This window comes from Netta rufina (assembly GCF_964035555.1).
Source record: "Netta rufina genome assembly, chromosome: 4".
NCBI lineage: Eukaryota > Metazoa > Chordata > Aves > Anseriformes > Anatidae > Netta > Netta rufina.
In genome coordinates, this window is record NC_140127.1 from 73,085,918 (window position 1) to 73,107,399 (window position 21,482).

The window sequence follows — 21,482 nt, forward strand, 5'->3', positions numbered from 1 at the left end:
TCAAAACAATATTATTTAATTTATAAATGGACGCTACTACCATTATATTCCTGGAATCTCACATAATCTTCAAAAGAGAAAGTAAATACCTAGGAAAAGGTAACTCACATCCTGGAAGAAAAAGTTATCAAAGTGAATAATAGATTTCCTCTTGAAAGAAAAAGTAAATTGTCAACCTTTTTTGAAACAAATGTAAAATTCATAAACTGCTCTGTCTTGTTGGTGCCAACAATTATATTCAGATCCAGGCCTTTGGAATTTGCTTCACCCTCCATACTGAAAGTGCGTTGTCTCCATTGCTGGTGCTATATAAATGATGTGAGGGTATCTGAGCACACTGACCAAACCTAGTTACATATGGCTTGTTTTCAGGTTCTTTAAAATGTTGGAGGGAGGGAAGGAGAAAGAAAAAAAGACAAATTATGTATCTTTTGTTTGGTCTTTTCACCTTCTAGCACAGGATAGGAGGAAAAATATCTCTGTTAAATATACAGGAGAGCATTGTGGTTTAACCCCACAGGCAGCTAAGCACTACGCAGCTGTTTGCTTACACCTCCCCTCACAATCACAGTGAGATGGGGTTACATGGGGGAGAGAATTGGAAAAAAAAAAAAAAAAAAAAAAAGGTAAAAACTAATTCATGGGTTGAGATAAAGACGGCTTAATAGGACAGAAAAGGAAGGAAGGAAGAAAGGATAATAATAATAATAATGAATACAAAATATATATGAAGTGATGCACAACACAATTGCTTACAACCTACTGGCCAGCCACCCTATATTTATTGTTTCACATGATGCCACATGGTATGGAATATTCCTTTGGCCAGTATGGGTCAGCTGTCTTGGTTCTGTCCCCTCACAGCTTCTTGTGCACCCCCAGCCTCTTCACTGTCAGGGCAGCCCAAGGAGCTGAAAAGTCCTTGGCTCTGTGTAAGCACTGCTCAGTAATATCTAAAACACTGATGCGTTATCAGCATTATTTTCACCCTAAATCCAAAACACAGCACGATACCAGCTACTAGCAAGAACATTAACCATTCCAGTCAAAACCAGAACAGAAAGAAAGAGGGAAACAGCCTATTTTAAAAAAATATTTAGTATTATATTTGATACAGATGGTCCAGGAACAGAAATAGCCTCAGAATGGAAAACTATATTCGTTTTGCACTTTAATAGCATCTAGTACAAAAGTCTGTCCACAAGTAACTTCTGTAGGTACAGTAAATGATAGTAGTAATAGAAAAAGAAGATCACAGTAACTACAGAGAGATCCTCACCCTACTGGGTACCCACATGTCTCAGTGTTAACCTGAGGGGCTAGTGCCATAGAAGAAATCATTCATGCTGGCATTTCTTGCTTGGAGGCGCTGTCAAGTTTCCTAGCAGAGGTGCTAATCATTGCCAGTTGTCATTACAGCTCTGTCTTGAAGATGCTCAGTCACTAGGAACTGGTCCAAACCTTCTAACATAATGTTGAGAAGTCTTTTGGAGATATTTATATTACAGCCTGGTTTCCAACATGAAGTGCACATCACTGTTTGTAACAGAAAATCATCTGCTTTGCTAGCTACATGGTGAAGTGCACATGATGGGGAGAAAAAAAAAAAAACCCACAGCCATCTTCATTTGGCTTAAAGAGTATGAATTAAATATGTGTTTTGAGCACTGAAGGAAGAAATAACCAAGTATGACAGTATGGTAATAAAACTCAGGCAGCATCTCTGACGAGATGTATGTACAAATAGTGCATCTAACAGGTTTGACAGGAGATGAAGTCTAGGTAAAAAAAATGAATTTGTCTTCTTTCTTCTGCCATACAAAGGAAATGAAAGATTGGTACCCATCATTGTACTACTGTCCAATGGTCTATCTGTCCAAACATCTTTGATCACTGCATTCTCTTTGCTTAGCTGCCTGAAGGCAGGATGTGACTTTAAATTCTGTCATAAGCAAACCAGCTACTAGCAGAAACACATAACTCCCTAAGCAAGACAGAATACTTCCAGTCATAGGGCTCAGACTGTCATCTGCCCTGCCTTTACAGCAAAGAGTAGGAATAGGCAGGAAAGCTTCAGCCCCTCCTTCGCAAACCATCTGACTCTTCCAAGTCCATTCAACCAACCAGTTGTACTGGGCATTGCAAAACCGACACCCTTCCCCAGGTATACTCTTCTTTGTTTCTTCTGTCTGCACAATTTTGTAGAGGTAAAAATAAAAGGTAATACGTAGCCCTTTCACAGCTTCTTGCAATCAGAGCTGAAGCAGGGTAAAGGCTGTGAGAGCCTAAGCTGGAGAGATCAGCCAGCTGCAATATTTAAAACATTACATCCCAAAAGCGTAACATGTAAGCACAGGCTCTTAAAGAGCCAAGACATTCTGAAACTTAGGTGTTTCAGTGATTCATTCTTAAACATTCAGAAAAATGCATTGCTGTTTGTTAATGCCTGGTATTCACAATCATAAAATTTGTGTTCTTTAACAGATGGGAACTTAATGTGTATAAATTTTTAACTTGGAGAAAAGGCAGTACAAAACAAAAGGACAATGTAATTGAATTGTTATAATATACTACAAATACAAGAAATTCTAGTAGTTACCCCCTGTACAAGTGAGATCTAATCCAGAAGTAATTTCAGATTCACTTGCTTAAGGTTTTCAAGTGTGGAGAATTCTATACCCTCGTTTTCTTCCAAAAGCAGCTACATTTTTCATTAAGATGAAGAATACTAGTGTACTCTTCTCTGTAGGCCATTTGAAACATGCTTCATGTTTTTCACTGTTTCACTGCTGCTTTGTTCTATCTGATCCTTTGGAGATGCAGCCTATATAGTAAGGTCTCCAGTTTGTTTAGAGACAAAGGAGAAAAAAAGAAAAAAAATATAGAGAGGTAACTGAAATTAAGCTTTTTATCTCCTTAGCAGAGACTTCTAAATATATCATAAGAACTCTAATTTTTGTGTACAACTAATCCAACCATGGTATTTAAAACCTAGTTTCCAAGACAACAAAGTCTGAAACTTAATTTATCTGAGTTGGAAGATAGAAGGACAGATTCAGTCCTTCAGAAATCTGAGTCTATGGTCATACAAAATAAGGAAACTTGGATTTCAGCTTAGAGACAGCATCTAAACAATACTCTGATGAACACCTGTGGAAGAGGGAGCTAGAATCATTTTCAAAACTAATAGATTTTAAAAATTCACTGATATTAATGAACAAAAAAGTCCATTTTCATAATTTTCAGACTTAACTGCTATATAGCACAGGCCATAAGACTTATAACGATTATTTTGCTTTCAAATAAAGTGTCTACTACATTTGGAGTATATTTGTCACTGCATTCATCTAATTCTGATGAATTCTCCCAGTGGAGAGACTTTCACAATCCAAGATAAATTACCTGGTAATTATATTCTTTTACTTTTAGAATGCATGCTTTACTTCTACTATGAATTTGGCGAAATTCGGCTTCCAGTCATTGTGTTTTTTACTTTTTTATTTTTAATATTTCTATGGCTGCTAGACTGAAGAGCTTGCTGTGAACAAATATCTTCCATCACTACAATTTTCTTCTATCCTTTGTAACTCCATTATGAAAATGTAATTTTTGCATGTATTAGATGTAGAATGGCATAGATATGTAGGATTACAAATGTTGTTTGTTTAATATTGTTTAATATTTCACCAATTCAAAAAGACCCACTACACTATAGTTCCCTACGTGCTTAAAAATTTTAAGATGCAATTATAAGAAATTCAGCACTGTAAACACCAAGTGAGGCCAACATTGTAATGAGAAGAAAGAGAGATATTTCCTTATTTTCTACCACTAAAATACCTTCTACTTCTAAAAGCTAAGAGAAAAAAAGCCTGTACAATACGCTTTTATGTTCAACTCCATGCTATTCTAGGCATTTGCTTCTGTACAAAGGCAGTTGCAGCCTGAGTGACTCAGGTGCTGCAAGCACCAACTGAGCAGTAAAGACAAAGAACCTCTCGCACAGCAGGTCTTCAGCTGTTTAATTATTTACAGTAAAAACTAATACTTCGAATTCAACCTGAAAAGCTCTCAGTATAGACAATGGACTCTGCTTTAATGTCCTTCAGAGACAACCTATTTAAAAAGATGATGTGATTCTGCATCAAGTCTCATTTTCCAGAGGGGCTGAGATGTAGTAACACCTTGGATTTCATTCCAGAGGCCACCCTATGGGTGATCAAGGCTAATCCTATATTAAGAAGTATGGATTCAATGGAGTATGGATCCAAACAGTAAGTACTGCGGACCCCACATTTGCACTACCCTAATTTGATTTTTATTCAGTGTAGGTGTGCTTTGCAACCATGGAATGAAATTCCCATAATGTTAAGAGTACATTTAACATGCTCCTAGATAGAGCAGATCTTACAGGATCACCCAAAAGATCAAGTTCATATGTTGTAAAACTACTCAATAACGTGAACCAAAACATGGCAAGTGGGAGCAACTGGAGTTTGACTTTGAAAGTGCACTCCTGATCCAAACAAATATATCACGTTAATACAGTTGCAACTAACCTGCTATTGGCAAGGCTGCCAATAGCGAAGGACATGTGTGAAAAAAGACTGGCTTCGTAGACACATAAGAATGAAATAAAATGGCATTGTGATTGCTTCTAACTGTAAAGCAGGTTTCCATCTAACTACTGAAGGAATTTTACAAGTAGTTATAAAAAAACAAAGTGCAATTCGATCCCTCTGCAGTAATTTAAAATAAACTAAGGAACTAAGTTAATATTTCCTATCTTATTTTTAGGTTCTGTAATTATACTCCTAAATTTATTTATACTACTTCTATTGTGAAATAGATTTTTTCTTCTGTATAGATCATAATAATAGACCTCAGTGTAAAATGAGTCTCCTTTCTCTTTCAGACAACGAATAAAATCTCCCCTTTCCAAATAAGAGAGATTTCCTCCCTTTCCTTTAGCTTACTAAATGTAATAATACCAACAAAAATTAATTTTAAAAGTGGCTTATGGAATAAGAGAATCATCTCAGATAAATTCAGTCTTTCATGGCATGCACATGAACAATTATTGCCTGAAAATAATTGTTTGTGTCAAAAGCTCTAAAAGGTTTGCAAGTTCTTTTTTTTGTTATTGTTTTTAATAATTCCTCAATAAGTTTTACAACCTGAATTAAAGGGGTGTGTGAGAATTAAGAAATTATTAGATAAAAATATTATAAAGACTGTCTTCTATAGCTTAATATCTACCCTTTCATTGTATATTCCAATTCAACATTAGATATCTGGATGGGAATGCTAAGAAGAGATTCAAACTGAAATTAATATATATATGTATATGTTTTTTTCCTATAGAAAATAAGCTTCTGACTCTGCAAACTCTGCTTTATGTAAATTTATAGATGTGAATTTTCCCAGTTAACTCATAAGGATAATGAATCAATTTATGTGCTTTAGTTCTCTGCCTGGGTAAGAAGCACCACATTTAGCTCCATAAATAAGTTAATTGTCTGAATGTAAAAAATACATTTTCCCAATCTGGATAAGCAGAATTCATTAGCTCATATCATACATGGAGAGGAAAGTGGTAGTGATACAACTGCGAAAGTAACCTGGATGTTTCTAAGGAGACCGTGAAGCCTGAATGCTGATCAGCTTTCCAAGCTAGTGCTTAACGTAACAGTAAGATGGCACTGAAAGAAGTGAATTTAAAATGGTGCTTTCTGCTTAGCCAAAAATCTTATTCAGTATGGAAAACCTCATAGCAACCTCAGTGGGACAGATCTGATGTCCCACTTTTACCCAGGAAGGGAGTCCTGGAAGCCAGAACTCCGGGCAGGTGACAGTAGAAAATGGGTCTGCAGAAGAACCCAGCTCATGATTGCCTCTTATGAAGTAGTTTAAATGTCTGATGGGATTAAAAGATTGATATGTACTTAGCAGAGGCTCTTGTCCTAAGAAAAGTTTAGCAACAGCTGTTACAGACTAAAGAACTAGATAGTCAAAGGAAAAACAGAGATCTTTTACTATGCAGATCTTGTGTTTCCATCCTGGTCTGGAAAATACCCCAAATGTCTCACATCCAGAAACAGGGCATGTTTGCCCCCGTCATCAACCATGCCTATAATTCAAGCTACCTGAGATTAGCTCTGGGTATGGGAATAGGATTTGTTTTGCAGTTATAAAATTAAATCTTTCAAAAGCTTTTTTAATATATAATGGCAGGTGACTAAAATGAAGCTATTTGGGAGTGCTCTAACTGCCTGAAGTCTTTCATGAGTACTATACTACATTCACAACCTGAAGTGAGGCAGTTTTCTCTGGGATTTTCACAGTAACTTCATTTGTACGTTGCTTTCATCAGGACAGATTAAAGGAAATTTGGGTTTCATATAAAAACCTAAATTGGGATGTCCAAAACATATGTATCTAATATATATCTATGTATTTTTTTGAAATCTTAGACTACGGACTACATTAAAAAGCAAGACACACACATCTACTCTCACAATTATCATGCTGTTTTGCCTTTTTTTCTTTTTTTTTATAGATGCTTAAGCAAATTGAATCAACTGGTTAGTCAACACTGAAATGACACATTCTTTAGTTCAGTAAACATTCAAAACCATCTTTGCAGATGCTCACTGGAGCAGCAAGATAATTTATTTATTCATTTAGATTTTAACCAGACTTACCTCATATCCTAGGCAGCACACATACATTAAGAAAACAAAAACATTCTACACAAACTTTGAAAATCTTGGCAAAATAATGGTATTACTACGGAAAGAGTTCTACAGTTTACATCTGTGATTCTGTGATTCTATGATCTACAGGCAGCTGTGATAAAATCATCTTTTAGGTGATTAATAAAATAATTTTTGTTTGTCCCCTAAAATAACCTCACCCCTTTGCTTTAAAATACTTTTCCAGTGCACATACTTTTATTTTATGCTTGTTTCAATGTCAAGCTCTTCTGGCTTATTATGAAACAGGGCTGAGCCCAAGTAGCTTTTATATTCCTCTCATCCAGTGTGATACTTTCCTTTAAGTTCCAACTTTTATTTCCCGGGTGCCTTACATACCCTTATCATCAGAACAGCTTTCCTGATGTCACGAACTCCATCATAAACCAAGCGGGAGGCATCTATGAACTCATTCTCTTCAAATGGCTGTGGGACATTCGCACTCAACGCTTCAATGGCAACCTCAACTTGTTCAGCAAAACGTGGCATAACTAGATTAAACAAAATGAAAGGCAGCAAGATTAGACACCTCCTTCTGTGAACATTCTCCCCCTGCCCTTGGGCATAAATACTTTCCAGTAGGCTTGGTACATCTTGTTGTCACAACTTCAAGACATAGGAATGCACACAGAGTGGGTTTATACTGACTCTATATGTACAGAGCTCTGACACATTTTCTGATAGCAAGAAAACAGCCATCTTCACATACTTGCCTCCAAGTGCACGATGAAGAATGTAAAACTTCCTTTTAAAAGACTGCAAGTTATCTGACCCATCAGGAGGATATTTTTAAAACCTTTAAATACTTTTAAACTTAAACTTAGAATGAACACAGTACAGTATTTATACCAAATGATCAAAGGAAAATGTAGCCAATATACCTACCAATTTAGACCAGCTAACTGTATTCTAGCTCATATTGTATAATAAAAATCGCATAAGGGACAAAACACTTTTAGCATGAAAAAGCTAGCAAATTACTTTTCCGAAGGTCTATAAAATGACATTTGATTTCTTTATTATTATCTTGTATGTATTGTAAAAAATAGCCACAGATTTAAGGTAATGGTATTATATGGAGTGGTGCTTCATGAATATGTATCTTAAAACAATTATTTATCTTATATAAATATTTTAAATGCTTTCCCTGGTGTAACTATAATACCAGAGGCTTTTCTTCAAATTTTATATAGGATTCTTTTGTACATATAATCACTGGCATTATTCTGAAAGAGAAACATTTCCCGTATCAGTCCTCTAACAGCTTAAACACAAATGCTACCACAGGAACATAGACATCAAATCTCGCTAATTATAATGCAGTTACATTATACTTAGGCATTCCAATGGTTTTATATTAATATTTCAGGGCTGGAGTCAGGACCTTGGTCCAGAATCCTTTAAGGTTAATTTTTACAAATGTCAAAGAACGTGGGTCAAGCTTAATGTTTATAGATAGCTAATTAGATAGATATCATTTCCTCATATTTGCATATTTTTTTGCTATTTGCCTTCTTTGAGCATATAGGTGTCCAATTCATGTATCAATTGGTTTATTTTTTGGCTCTATAATAGAAAGAATGGGAAAAGATTTCTAACTCAAACAATCACCTTTGTTGTTGTTGTTATATTGTCTTTCTTTTCCATCTTTTCCCTATACCCTATTTTAATAAACTTTCTGGTAGCCTGATGCTAAACGATAGGAAGGGGGAATTTCTAGTGCTATTTTTATCAGCAGCAGTGACAATCTTTCCTAGGAAGTAAACTTTCATTGTGTCAGGAAACCACATTTTCTTCTTGAATGAATGTCCTTAAATCTATTTTACTCATAATGAAAACAGTATGTTTTATGCATCTTACTTAACATCTGTTTTAAAGTAAAAACAGAAATAAACAAACAAATAAAAAACACTGTGATTCAAGACTGGTTTACATTTTGAAGGACTGACAGCCACTACAAGCTCAACCCTTCTGGCATTTCAGTGTCTCACTAAATGTTGTTTCTTAAAGAGGGGCCTTTTAAACAGATTAATCTATTCGAATCTTGTTTATGCCAGCTTTATGTATGTTTGCTCATGTACACAGATGAAAGAACTGAATTGCATCTTTCATGCAAATAATGTTCAGTAAGTTGAGTAAGTGTTTGGGATATATTGGGGGAAATAGGGAAAAGTGATGGTGACAATAGACTTCAAAAATTAAACATTAACAAGACATCACTAAGCCAAGAGGAAATATTTTAAGTAGAAAGGGAGTTTGAGAAAACTTGAAGTTCTGAATGGAGTATTAAGAAGTGCATATTTAAAATTATCTTAATTTACACTCAAAAGTGTAGTAGGAGTCTAATGCGATTGTATAAAGAAGTCCAACCTGAAAATCAAAAAGCAAACATTAGAAATATCACACAGAATCACACAGAATTTTCTAGGTTGGAAGAGACCTCAAGATCATCGAGTCCAACCTCTGACCTAACGCTAACAGTCCCCACTAAACCATTTCCCTAAGCTCTACATCTAAACGTCTTTTGAAGACTTCCAGGGATGGTGACTCCACCACTTCCCTGGGCAGCCTGTTCCAGTGCCTCACAACCCTTTCAGTGAAGTTCTTCCTAACATCTAACCTAAAACTCCCCTGGCTCAACTTAAGCCCATTCCCCCTCGTCCTGTCACCAGGCATGTGGGAGAACAGGCCAACCCCCACCTCGCTACAGCCTCCCTTGAGGTACCCATAGAGAGCGATAAGGTCGCCCCTGAGCCTCCTCTTCTCCAGGCTGAACAAGCCCAGCTCCCTCAGCCGCTCCTCGTAGGACTTGTTCTCCAGGCCCCTCACCAGCTTCGTCGCCCTTCTCTGCACCCGCTCAAGCACCTCCATGTCCTTCTTGTAGCGAGGGGCCCAAAACTGAACACAGTACTCGAGGTGCGGCCTCACCAGAGCTGAGTACAGGGGGACGATCACCTCCCTAGCCCTGCTGGTCACACTGTTCCTGATACAAGCCAGGATGCCGTTGGCCTTCTTGGCCACCTGAGCACACTGCTGGCTCATATTCAGCCGACTATCCACCATCACTCCCAGGTCCTTCTCTGCCTGGCAGAGAATATCATGAAAATAAGTAAACATTAAGAATAAAAGAAAGAAATTATTTAGGGTCATAGGGATAATACAAGCAAACATAGAGATACAAAAATGGCAGCAAAAGAAAAGGCAAAGAGACATAATATTTAGGGTCCTTAAATTTCTGTCTAGAATTTCCTAAAAAGCAGACGTGATCAGGTATTTAACTCAAATAATAGCAAACGCTACAGACCTGAATTAGGAAAGGGTATTTATCTACATAAACATTTGTATTTATCAAAGTATCTTAAAGTAAACAGAGCAGAGTGAAATTTACCCTGCATTTCTTAAGAAAATAATCAAATCAATTTCTGTATCATCTTTGAGAACTCAAGAATAACAATAACAATGAATGTTCTGGGGATTAAGAAAAAGAAGCATCTATTTTTAGAAAGGCAAAGAAGGAAGAAAGAATTATAGGATATTCTGCTTAATTTCAGTACCCAGAAAGAAATGAAACACATTGTAAAGCAGTAATGTTTAATTATCTTGTAATTAATGAGCAGATGTTGGACAGGCAACATATTTGTCATAAATAGGTTGCATCAAAACATTATAACATCTTTTTTTTTTTTTTTTTTTTTTTGACAGGGCAGCTAAATAGCAGGTAGGGAGAAGCAGTAGACATGATACAGCTTGACTTTGGTAAAATTTTTGACATGCTCACACAAGACACTCTTAGAAACAAAACAAGGGAAATATAAATTAAATTACTACATGTTGGACATGGAAGTCATGAGAAAAGGAATCTCAAAGAACAATTACCTGTGACATGCTGTCAGACCAGGAAGATATGTCAAGTGCATTCTTGCAATATGTCTAACAGTGTGATGTGATTGTAAAAGAAAATGGCAATCTGTAATTATTACAATATATAAAGAAGAGGCTTGAGAAGATATATTGTGAAATCATGATCTATGTCAGTATGGCTCCAGTTGAGTATTACATCCATTTTTTCTTAGAACCCATCTTTGAGATTTTTCTACAGCTTGTACAAGAAAGGTGAGAAAATGTTTTTAAGAAAACCATTTTTTGTTGCATCCAGACTTATATTTCTATGTTTATGTAACATAATTTATTCCAAATAATACAGAATGCTCCTATACTCTTTATCTGAAATCTATTTCTCAATCACAGATTCACAGAATGGTTGATGTTGGAAGGGACCTCCAGAGATCATCTAGTCCAACCCCCCTGCTCAAGCACAGTCACCTAGAGCATGTTACACAGGATTGCATCCAGGAGGGCTCTGAATATCTCCAAAGAAGGAGACTCCACAACCTCTCTGAGCAGCCTGTTCCAGCACTCTATCACCCAAACTGTAAAGATGTTCTTCCTTATATGGCAATGAAATGTCCTGTTCAATTTATATCCATTACCTCTTGTCCTATCACTGTCCACCACTAAGAAGAGTTTGGCCCCATCCACTTTACATTGTTCCCTCAGGTATTTGTAGAAGTTGATAAGATCCTATTTTCAATCAATCTCCTATTTTCTGGGCTAAACAGGCCCAGCTCGCTTAGCCTTTCCTCATAAGACAGATGCTCCAATCCCTTAACCACCTTTGTGGCTCTATGCTAGACCCTCTCTAGAAGTTCTATGTTCCTCTTGTACTGGAAAGCCCAGAACTGCACACAATACTCCAGGTGTGGCCTCACCAGGAGTAGAGGGGGAGGATCACCTCCCTCGACCTGCTCTCCACACTCCTCCTGATGCCAGCTAGGATCCCATTGGCCTTCTTGGCCACAAGGGCACATTGCTGTCTCATGGTTAACTTGTTGTCCACCACAAACCCCAGGAAGATATAGAAGTGAAACATTTTAAGTGATTATTTATTTGCTAAATCAGAACTCCTCCCAGTACCATGGAAATAGGCACTCAAATATTTAATAGGCAGCTATAGTGTCTTTGTTCAGCACCACATCCAGCAAAATATGCTATGGGAGAAACACTCCTCACCAGAAATAAACATTTAATTTCTGAAAGACATTTTAAATTCATATATGACTTTCCTAGTACAATGCTATTGGACTTACTACTACACTTTTCTTGAAATGGATACGCAAGAATAGGGACAGATCAAAGCAGAACCCAGTTGTCAAAGGATAATAGGATCTTCCTTTTTTTTTTCCATATTCTCTCTGTATAGGATTTTATCTCCTTCTAGCTAACTGTCAAAGTCCTTCAACTCAGTCAGCCTTATACCTATAAGGTCCTGGGCTGAAGCTCTACAGATCATTTTTCTCACTGTGCCACTGAAAAATGTCAACCGAAATGGCTCCATTGATTATTTCACGAAGCAGCAATAGTAGATTCGTAAACATCAGGTCCTGGGAGAGGAGATGGAGATTTACAGTTTGTTCATTTCGGTGACCACATATTCATTCTTGACCACATGTATTATTACTATGGTGACTGCTGACTGCCTGTGAAAGATTCTTTCAACAATTTTGACCTTGCAGATCTGGCTACAGTTTAGTCCTTAATTTATATTATTACCCGCAAACATTATCTGCCTTTTAAAAATGGAAATAGCTATTAAACTACATTATGAACCATTTCCTTGCCAATCATATTTTTATCATTGCTTACTTCTGATTAGATAAGCATGAAAAAACATCTTAAACTAATAAGATACTATTTCTTAAAGTTTCTCTAAATTGTCATTTGATGCAGTAAAGTTTTTGGAAATTGAGTTAAGAACTGTGTTATTCTCCAGCAAAGGTTATTGGTCCACATTTGAGGAGACCCATGATGGCGATGTATGGGGAATACCTAATTCAGTTGTACCCACAAAACCACCAGTCTTTTTTATCTGTTATTTACTGGACAAAGAGGGATATTGTTAGGCTGACTGTAGAAGAGTTACAAGAAGAATTCAGACAGAGACACCAAATCTGTATCTGGAGTTGACACTTGTAAATGCATCAGGTGATGGTTCATTTATTACATTGAGAGACATTGGCTATTAATTTTAAATTCAGAAGTAAATCAATACTTTGGGGGAAAAACTAAATACTAGTTTCTTAGTTTGAGCTGTGGTCTTGACAACAGCTATATATACACTAAGACTGAAAAATGTGATCCATTAACATTTCTTGGTCTAACTACATGAACTGAATCAGGCACCTGCGTAAATGTTGACAGAATCAGGTCCCAAGTTAATAGCAACATTTCTAATTTACTGATGGCCTCATCATGCTAACAAATTAAAATTTTAAAGCTTTTCTGTACTTGAATTTTCAGTGGCACTGAATGTAAGATCATTGCCAACAAAATCTACGTTGAACTGTTGCTGAGTTGCTAGGTTGGACACCAACCTCTGGGGAATACCATCAGTGATCAGTCGCCAGCTGGATTTCACTCTGTTCACTACCACTCTCTGGGCCGAGCTGTCCAGACAGTTTTCAACCCAGGAAAGTGTATGTGCCCAAGCCATGCACTGCCAGCTTTTCCAGGAGAATACTGTGGGAGACCATGTCAAAGGCTTTGCTGAAGTCTAGGTAGACTACATCAGCAGCCTTTCCCTCATCCACCAGGCGGGTTACCTGGTCATAGGAGATGAGGCTGGTTAATTAATTTCATTAATTTTGTCATCCTTATCTTGAACTTCTACTTCCGGAAGATGTTTAAGTTGTGGAGATCAAAGCTGAAACAACTATTTGGGGCATTAAGTGAATATCCTCCTTAACATACAGGCTAATGTCTTAAACACTGATTTGAGTGATATTGTACACAGAAAAGGTTTCTGTGCCCAGCTGTCCATATTGATGAAACATTTTTTTCTGACACAATGAATTAGCTCAGAGCCTTCCTGTCAGTGCAAATAATGTAGTTTAAATTGTTCCTTTTACCTAGAGAAATTAAATAAAATTATCTTTTATTGTCATCTTTCTGATACAGAAACTCCCCTACTCTCACCTGACAAACCAGCTTTTTCCTTTTGGCAAATTTTGCTTCTGTCTGTTCACTTGTTAAACAATATATTATACAAAATCAACCACAGTGCTGACCCCTGAAGCATTACAGGATTTATTTTTTTGCCTGCTGAGAAATGGTCATTAATGCTTTGCTTCTGCCTTGTAAACCAGTTCTTAATCCATCAAAGACTTTAACATACACTCCATGGTTACCCATTTTCCAAACAGCTGTGTGTGAACAACTTTATGAAAAGCCTTTAAAAATCCAAATCAGTTACATTATATTCCCCTTTAGTATTATACTCCATTTTTAAACTCTAAAAGTGCAGAGAGAAAGAAACAATATTGAAAGTTTTAGACACCATGGTGATTTAATCATCTCTTATGTGTCTCATTTAATTGTTTTGTAATATATCCTGCATGATTTCTCACTGTATTTCTCCACATATTGAAGATGGACACTCTGGTTAAAAATTCTTTGAATCAAACCAAGTACTTCGTTGAAATATGAATGTGATGTTGGGTATACACTGGTCCTTTTGTAAAATACATTTTCTTTAAATAATGCATTAAATGTTTTTTGTTGGTGATACCTTGATCTCTGGATTTCAGTTCAGCAAAATTTTAAAGAAAATGCTGCAGTGCTTTGCAGAATAAAAGCCATAATTTCATAAGAGTCCTTGGATAAATGATCTCATATTGTCAGAATGATGGCATCCAGAAGTTGTACTATAACCACCTAAAACTCACATAAAACATGAATTTAACATCATTCCCTTTTATAATAGTCTCCATTTTAGAATTTTTAGCTCTCTCTCAGAGTCAATCTGCTTTTTTTTTTTTTTTAAATGACAGATATGCTTAAATTCATCTTCTTGCTTCTACATTTTGTTTCATTGTTTCGTTTCATATCACTGCTGAAAAATCCATCTTTACCACGTTTTAGTATTAGCTTTGATAACATCATTGAGCTGCTTTTGCCTAGTGATAAATATCTTTAAAGTTTGTCCTACTCACACTGATAAAACTCTCACAGGCATATTGCTGAATTGCCAGGAGAGCTGATTTTAAACTTCAGTCCATTTTGATAAAGACAAAATAAAGAATTTGAGTTAAAATAGAAGTCGGCGAGTGACCTACTTAAAACTGACTTGACAGTTAGCAGGTTACTAGGATATTTCTAAAACATGCTCAAAGATGAAAATCACATTTCTGGTCTGAATCAGATGGTAGATGATTTCAAAATTTCCACTGTCATTCACAGGAGCTTTTAACCCAAATACTAAATACTGCATAACCCAAATACTGCATCTTCCCACGTGCTTTCCAGACATCCCAATGCAAACTGAAAAGACAAAAAAGAAAAAAAAAAAAAAAAGCTATTGGAAAGTTTTCCACAGCCCTTTCCAGACAGTTCTTGCTCCACTTGTTTGGAAACTCATGCTTCTTCCCTTCAGTTGTTACATCTTCTCAAGCAATTGCTGAGTAGACCTTGATCTCCTCTGTATTAAAGGCAATGGAATATTTCTGGTAGGCTTTGGTCACTGCTGGGACAGGGTGCTCAGCAGTATGAAAGATCTTAATATTTAAACAGAAATCATGTTTTGTCTTCTTTTACTCCCTTGCACTGCTTTTTGCCTCTTTCTTTCCTTTTACCTTTCCTTTCTCCTTCCTTTTCCTTTCCACCCTTCTCTCTTTCATACTTTGTTCAACCATATGCAGCAGAATTATATTTTATGTATTTTCCTGAATTCTTTAACTTCACATTTATCTACAAATGCTAAATAAATGCTGATGGTAAATAGCAAGGAAAAATTCAACAGGAGCCATCAGCACATACCTGCCTGCCAATCCTTGGGCTTTGTCTGGCCCTAGTTTCTCTCACTGGGTCTAATCTCCAGTTGTAGACTGATAGCCCAGCCTGGCCCCAGCCCATCCCTGTCTCCACAGGGATGTCCAGAGCAGGGGCTGCTCCGGGAAACTACTGGCCCTTGCTCTTTAGAAAACCAAGCCAAAGATATTAGGAAAACTTCACCGTGGTCCAAACAAAATAAAAACAAACAAACAAAAATGAAACCCCGAAGCATTGGTTTACTCCTGCAGACAATTAACATCCACTGAAATCTGTGTTTTGTCTTTGTTCCAAGCAAGCCCTGTTGACTCAGTGGTTTTATAGTTTTCATCTTGGATTTATAAGAACGTCAGCAAATGAGAGACAAGCTTTTATTTTGTTTTTAAAGGAAAATAAAACTACCCAATTTAAAAAAGACATTAACCAATACCTCACTATGTAATACTACTCTCAGAGACGATAATCTAGCCTCTAACAAGTAGCTGGCTATAAAGTCAGTGGGTTAGTCAAGCACAGCCAAGAAAGCACTGAAACACTGGAAAAAAAACACAGCAATATATTTTAAAGGAGGTGTAGGCTGTAAATTAAAACAACAGACAAATAAAACTTCAAGGTGAAACCAGTTATTAAACGAAGATTTGCATGGTTGCATTTTCTCAAAACCTATTAACATCACTTAAATAAAGATAAACTTTCTTCCACCAAAAAACATTAGCAACGGGTTTTTCTTTCAAAAAAAGTGTGTCTGTATTTCTTCACTATCTGTGGATCAAACCCACTACTCACTTAACTATGAGACCCCTTGAAAGGGAGGTTTACAAGTTAAGAGAAGTGTTCCTTTCCTGAACTGATAGTTAAAAGTAAATAATAATTATAAAAGAAATATGTTCTGCTTATTTCCCTTCAATTGTTATTCAACTAAATTTTCCCCAGCTTTCCAAAGCACTTCATTTAAAAATAAATAAATGTTCAATTAAAAATAAAGAGGGAGAAAAAAAAAAAGGATAAGATGTTTATAATTGTGTTTCTTACTGAGATTTTGATAGGTGGAGCATGACTAAATAAATCACTCATCATTTGTGACTGTTTGATAAAATCTGCACTGGATCTCAAGCTAATGACTAGAATAAATATATAAGTATGCATTCATAGATACCCACATACATATCTGTACAGATGCATGTGTAGACTGAAACCAGTTTGGGGGAAGAGGACAGGAATATAAATGAGAAAGACAGAGAATGGCATAGAATGGTTTAAATACCATTTTCAGCACTTTATCCTAGGGTCACAAAATGAGTTAATAAAGTTTACCTTTTTTAATTATCAATCACAGAGAAACAATCATTAATCCCTTTGTGAAAGGTCTAAAAAGCTGCAAATAGAAAGAGTACTGTATTGTGTAGTGTAGCTTGGCTTTTTCTCTTTTTGGTTTATTACTCACAAGTACACTTACATTTTACTAAGTACAAAATAAGTAATAACTTTGAGAAACAGTTACTCAGTTTTACACATTGAGTCTGGCATTAATAAATTGATGTTATCAAGACGCACTTAGTTCAGAGCTTCTAAAACTTAGTTATAAATCAAGTTATATCAAACAACGTTAAATACAGAATGTAAGCATTCCCTGTGCCTATTGTTGGTTTATTTAATTGTGTTGTAACTGACAGCTTCTCCTTTGAAAAATAATAGTAAATGTTTTTCCATAACATTAGGTCAGAAATATTAGCTGAATAAAAAGTCTGAAAAGATGTATTTTTTTTACTTTATAAATAAATGTTATTGTTAAAGGAGAGATTTTGAAGAATTCTTCCTATCAAATGGAGAGGTTACCACAGAGTACAACAAAATATTTTACTGTAACAAACCAGATTACTTTCTTTCGGTTACCTCATAATAGTAGTTCATAAACTTTCACAGCTAAGTTAAATTTCCAGTACTCATTTCATTGATCTCTCATTGATTACACAAAAAGTAGGGGGAGTAATGACTGTTTTCTGATCCCCTTTTGCTTCTTCCACATGAAAAACCTCTGAGACTCTTAAATAGCATCATTAAACTTTGAGGAAGAAAAGAGGCAAGCTTTATTGCATTATCTTCAAGCTGTACAGAAAAAAATTTGACCCTCTACATTCTACCAGAACTGATGTGAACATGATTGTTGCATAGGAAATAGCTGTGTAACAGCTGTACACAAATGGAGCATGTACCATAGGCTGGAGATTACAGTTCTGATTTCCAGACTCTTCCCAGAAATGTGTCTCTGCAGCTCACAGCAGAGTCTATGAAAGTTAGTTTCTACAAGTGAACCTACAGTGTGTGTGGTGTGTGTGTGTGTGTGTGTGTGTGTGTGTGTGTGTGTGTTCAAGGCAAAGCTTTCTGGTCATAGGCACAATTGCAAGAATCCATGTTTCAGATATAATGTACAATATATCAAAAAGAAAAGCCAGAAAAAGAAAGAATACGTGATTCCTGGTTTTGCAATTTACCTGTGGAAATAGGGCTTGGAGTTAGTCCTTGAGCTCAAAGACAATTAGGTGGGGACAACAATAATACAACAACCAATATTAAATCATTCTTTTATCTCATTTTGCTGACTTCTGTTCTAAGAGCTGCCAGTCACAGAGGCTGCCAGTGCTACAATAGTTTTTGCTTTTTTATCTCACAGGGACCTGTTTGTTTTGTCTGGCATTACATTTGCCACATCTTGAACTGGTGCATTCTTACTTGGTCCTTCTAAAATAATATTGAGTATTTTAAAGCCTAGAGCAGATAGATAGGGGACGATCTGTTCAGCCATTTTCGGGCATCTACACTACATGCATCTTTATAATAGCTGGTCCTTTGTACCACAAGTGGAGATCTAGTCCATAAAGTCAATGAAATCCGAAGTATGATCCATCTGAACAAAATCCTTTGCTTTCAGATGAGAACTCTTGATAGTACTGCCTGCACTGAACAATTCAGCTGCACACAGCAATAGATAATATTGAGTATAAAGGAGTCTAAAATGACCAGCGTAGATGTAATCAAACTTGATGTAATCACTTAGATGAATCCAATCTCTGGTTTCTGAAGGCAAAAACAGGTTACAAACAATCTTTTTTTTTTTTCCTTTTTTCTTTTCCCAATCTATCTATCCATGTAATCTAACAGACTTTTATATTTTTTCAATCAAATAATATATTTTCAGTTGCTCAAATGTATTTTCAATGAAAAATTGTTCTGTTTAGAAACACTTCAGTCACCAGCAAGTACATTCACCTGCGCAGACCACAGAGTAATGTTTGTAATGGTTTTCTAGAGACACACAAAACATAATCAACAGACTCAGTTCTTGAAGAAAAGGCTGTGTATTATTTACTGAAATACACTGCAGATTTGATAAAGTAGACTATCTTTGATGGGTCACTGAATCTCTTCTCTTATACAGCTCTTGTCAATACGACTGCTGCAGTAGCACGGCGTAGAGAACAACAAAAGCACTCATTGTCATTAATTTGTTTGTTTAGATTTCATTTTCAAGCTCAGATTCCCCTCTGAGTTACAGATTTCAGAAAATTAACTGAAGGTCTTAAGTGACTTAATATTGAACAATATTTCAAATAAACTTACCAGTTTCAGAGAGCAGTTTGGTAGCTTCCAGTACCTTCTCAGTATAAACTCCTGTTTCATAGTTTTCCATCTCTGCATTAATGATGTGAATAACTCTGGCTGCACGGCCCCGGATGGCCCCAGCAGTTCTGTCTAGGGTATCAACATCCCCCTCTTGCAGAGCAATCACACACTTATTCACATCTTCTAGAATATGATTTTCTGGAAAGTAGGAAAAAAGATAAAACAAATATAAGTCTCATTTCATTTCATTCTTTGCAAAGCTTACTGATTTGGGTAAATGACAAACAGCAATACATTAAAAAATGATATTTATCTTATGCAACGTCTATCTTTAAAAGGTAGTGGGCTATGTCCCCTTAACTATGCTGAGAGTACCAACCTATAATTATTTGAAAAGTTGTCATATTAATTTCAAACATCGCATATATGGTAATGACAACATAATAAAAATCACTGCAAAAAGGAGCATGATCAGATATTATGCAGATACTCTAATAAGCAGTTGGGCAATTTTCTGAAGATGAATTTACCCATTTCTATAAACATTTAATATGTATGCTTCGTTTGTGCCTAAATAAGTTAGAAAAGAAAATGAACCATTTTGAAAAGGCAACAGCAAATAGCCTTTTGCTCTTGCGATAGCCTCCCAGCAAATAGCAGGGAGTCTGTGCACGAGCAGTTCATCTCTGCAGATCCATGCCATCTGCACTGAGATTAAAGTGTGGATTTCTCACGACACATAGTATAATCATACGTGACTGTGCATATTCTGAAATAACAGTTGACTACAGTGAGTCTGCTCAGATGATGGTATACCAATTGGGCTTATGGAAACCTTGGGAGCTGCACTGGTTTTTCTTGGCTCAGAATCGGGCCATCTACTTTTCACATGCTGCAGCATCGTAGTTTGTCTGGTATTCTCACAGATACCGTGGAAGGATGAAGCTGATTCTGACTAGCTCAGACATCGTTTCCCTCCAGCCAGTACAGTTAAAAATGATTTTAATAATAAAACCATGACTGAATTTCTTATTTTGAGCTAACTCACTCTAAGAAACTCTGAAACTCTAAACAGCAACATGCATTTTCTGCCACAGCCACCAGGAAACTGAAAATAAAATGCTGTTCTTTTAAAATAAAATCAATCAGTTCATCAACTACTTTTTGTTAATTATCCTTTGCCACAAAAATAGTGACACACTAAGCTCCACTGCTAAAAATCCCAATGTTGGACCATTTGAGGGTTCCAGAAATGTTTTACCTAATGTTGAATTTTAAACTGCAACAACTCTGAACGAAAACTGGAAGTCCTCTGTGCTGTTAATCAGAGTCATTTGAAAGGCAAAACTCTCCATCCACATTAAAAAAAAAAAATGTTTTCTTGAAATATTTATTTGCTACTTCCTCCTAACCATTGCCATTTGCTTTACAGTGTCATGGCCAAATTTTGTCCCGCAAGAAGTACTTTCTGAACATGAACAGGCACTATGCTTGGAATACAAAGTAATTTATTAAAGCTGTGGCCATCCCTCTCATCCTTCTTTTGATAGCCACTGTATTAATAAAACATGCCATCAGCTGTGACACTCAATATGAAGGGGAGGAAGTGTCATTTCATGAGATACGTTTAATCAGACACCAAGCCATTTTTGATGCTTCACTGGTTTAACAACTGAAAATAAAACTGCTCTGCGTAATCTAAGGCTTCCAAGCTTAGAGCTAGCAGTGACAGGCTTTCTGGATGCATTAGATGTTTTCTTATTTTTAAAAATATATATACAAATATATATCTGTGGACAGTATTAGAAAGAAATCTAAAAACAATAAATATACTAACTTCCCATCTGCCTTGGAAAGTTTGGATCTAAAGCCAGTTATTCTGAGTCAAGGCTACATCAACATAGGTGTTATGAGAAAATATGACCTGAGAAAAACAAAAAATAAAAATGTCATCTATTTAAATAACTTCTGGTTTTATGAATACAAGTATTTGGAGTGAATAACAGTCCCCAAACAAATAATGAAATGGCTATTCAGAGCATGTTTCCTATCTCCTCACTATGTGGCCTGGGTCTGCAGTTTACATCTTGCTCTGCCCTTTCCTTGCAGAACTAGGTCTGCTGAAAAGTGTTTGTATCCTCAGATAAAAACCTACCATTCTGAAGTACCCTTTTATTCTGAGAGTTCATTTTCTTGTCATGGCTTACGGTAAACACTCTAGCA

General features: G+C 36.2%; 1 protein-coding gene across 3 annotated transcripts in view; it reads right to left on the reverse strand.

Annotated features, from left to right (window-relative positions):
* CTNNA2 (catenin alpha 2) overlaps positions 1-21,482 on the reverse strand; it is a gene marked incomplete at both ends in the record, with an annotated part of 418,840 nt that overhangs the window by 38,923 nt on the left and 358,435 nt on the right. For all 3 annotated transcript variants that reach the window (XM_084286116.1, XM_084286115.1, XM_084286114.1), the window contains 2 exons: positions 7,095-7,246; positions 19,257-19,457. In XM_084286116.1, coding sequence (XP_084142242.1) covers positions 7,095-7,246; positions 19,257-19,457 — 353 coding nt within the window. The remainder of the gene's footprint in view (positions 1-7,094; positions 7,247-19,256; positions 19,458-21,482) is intronic.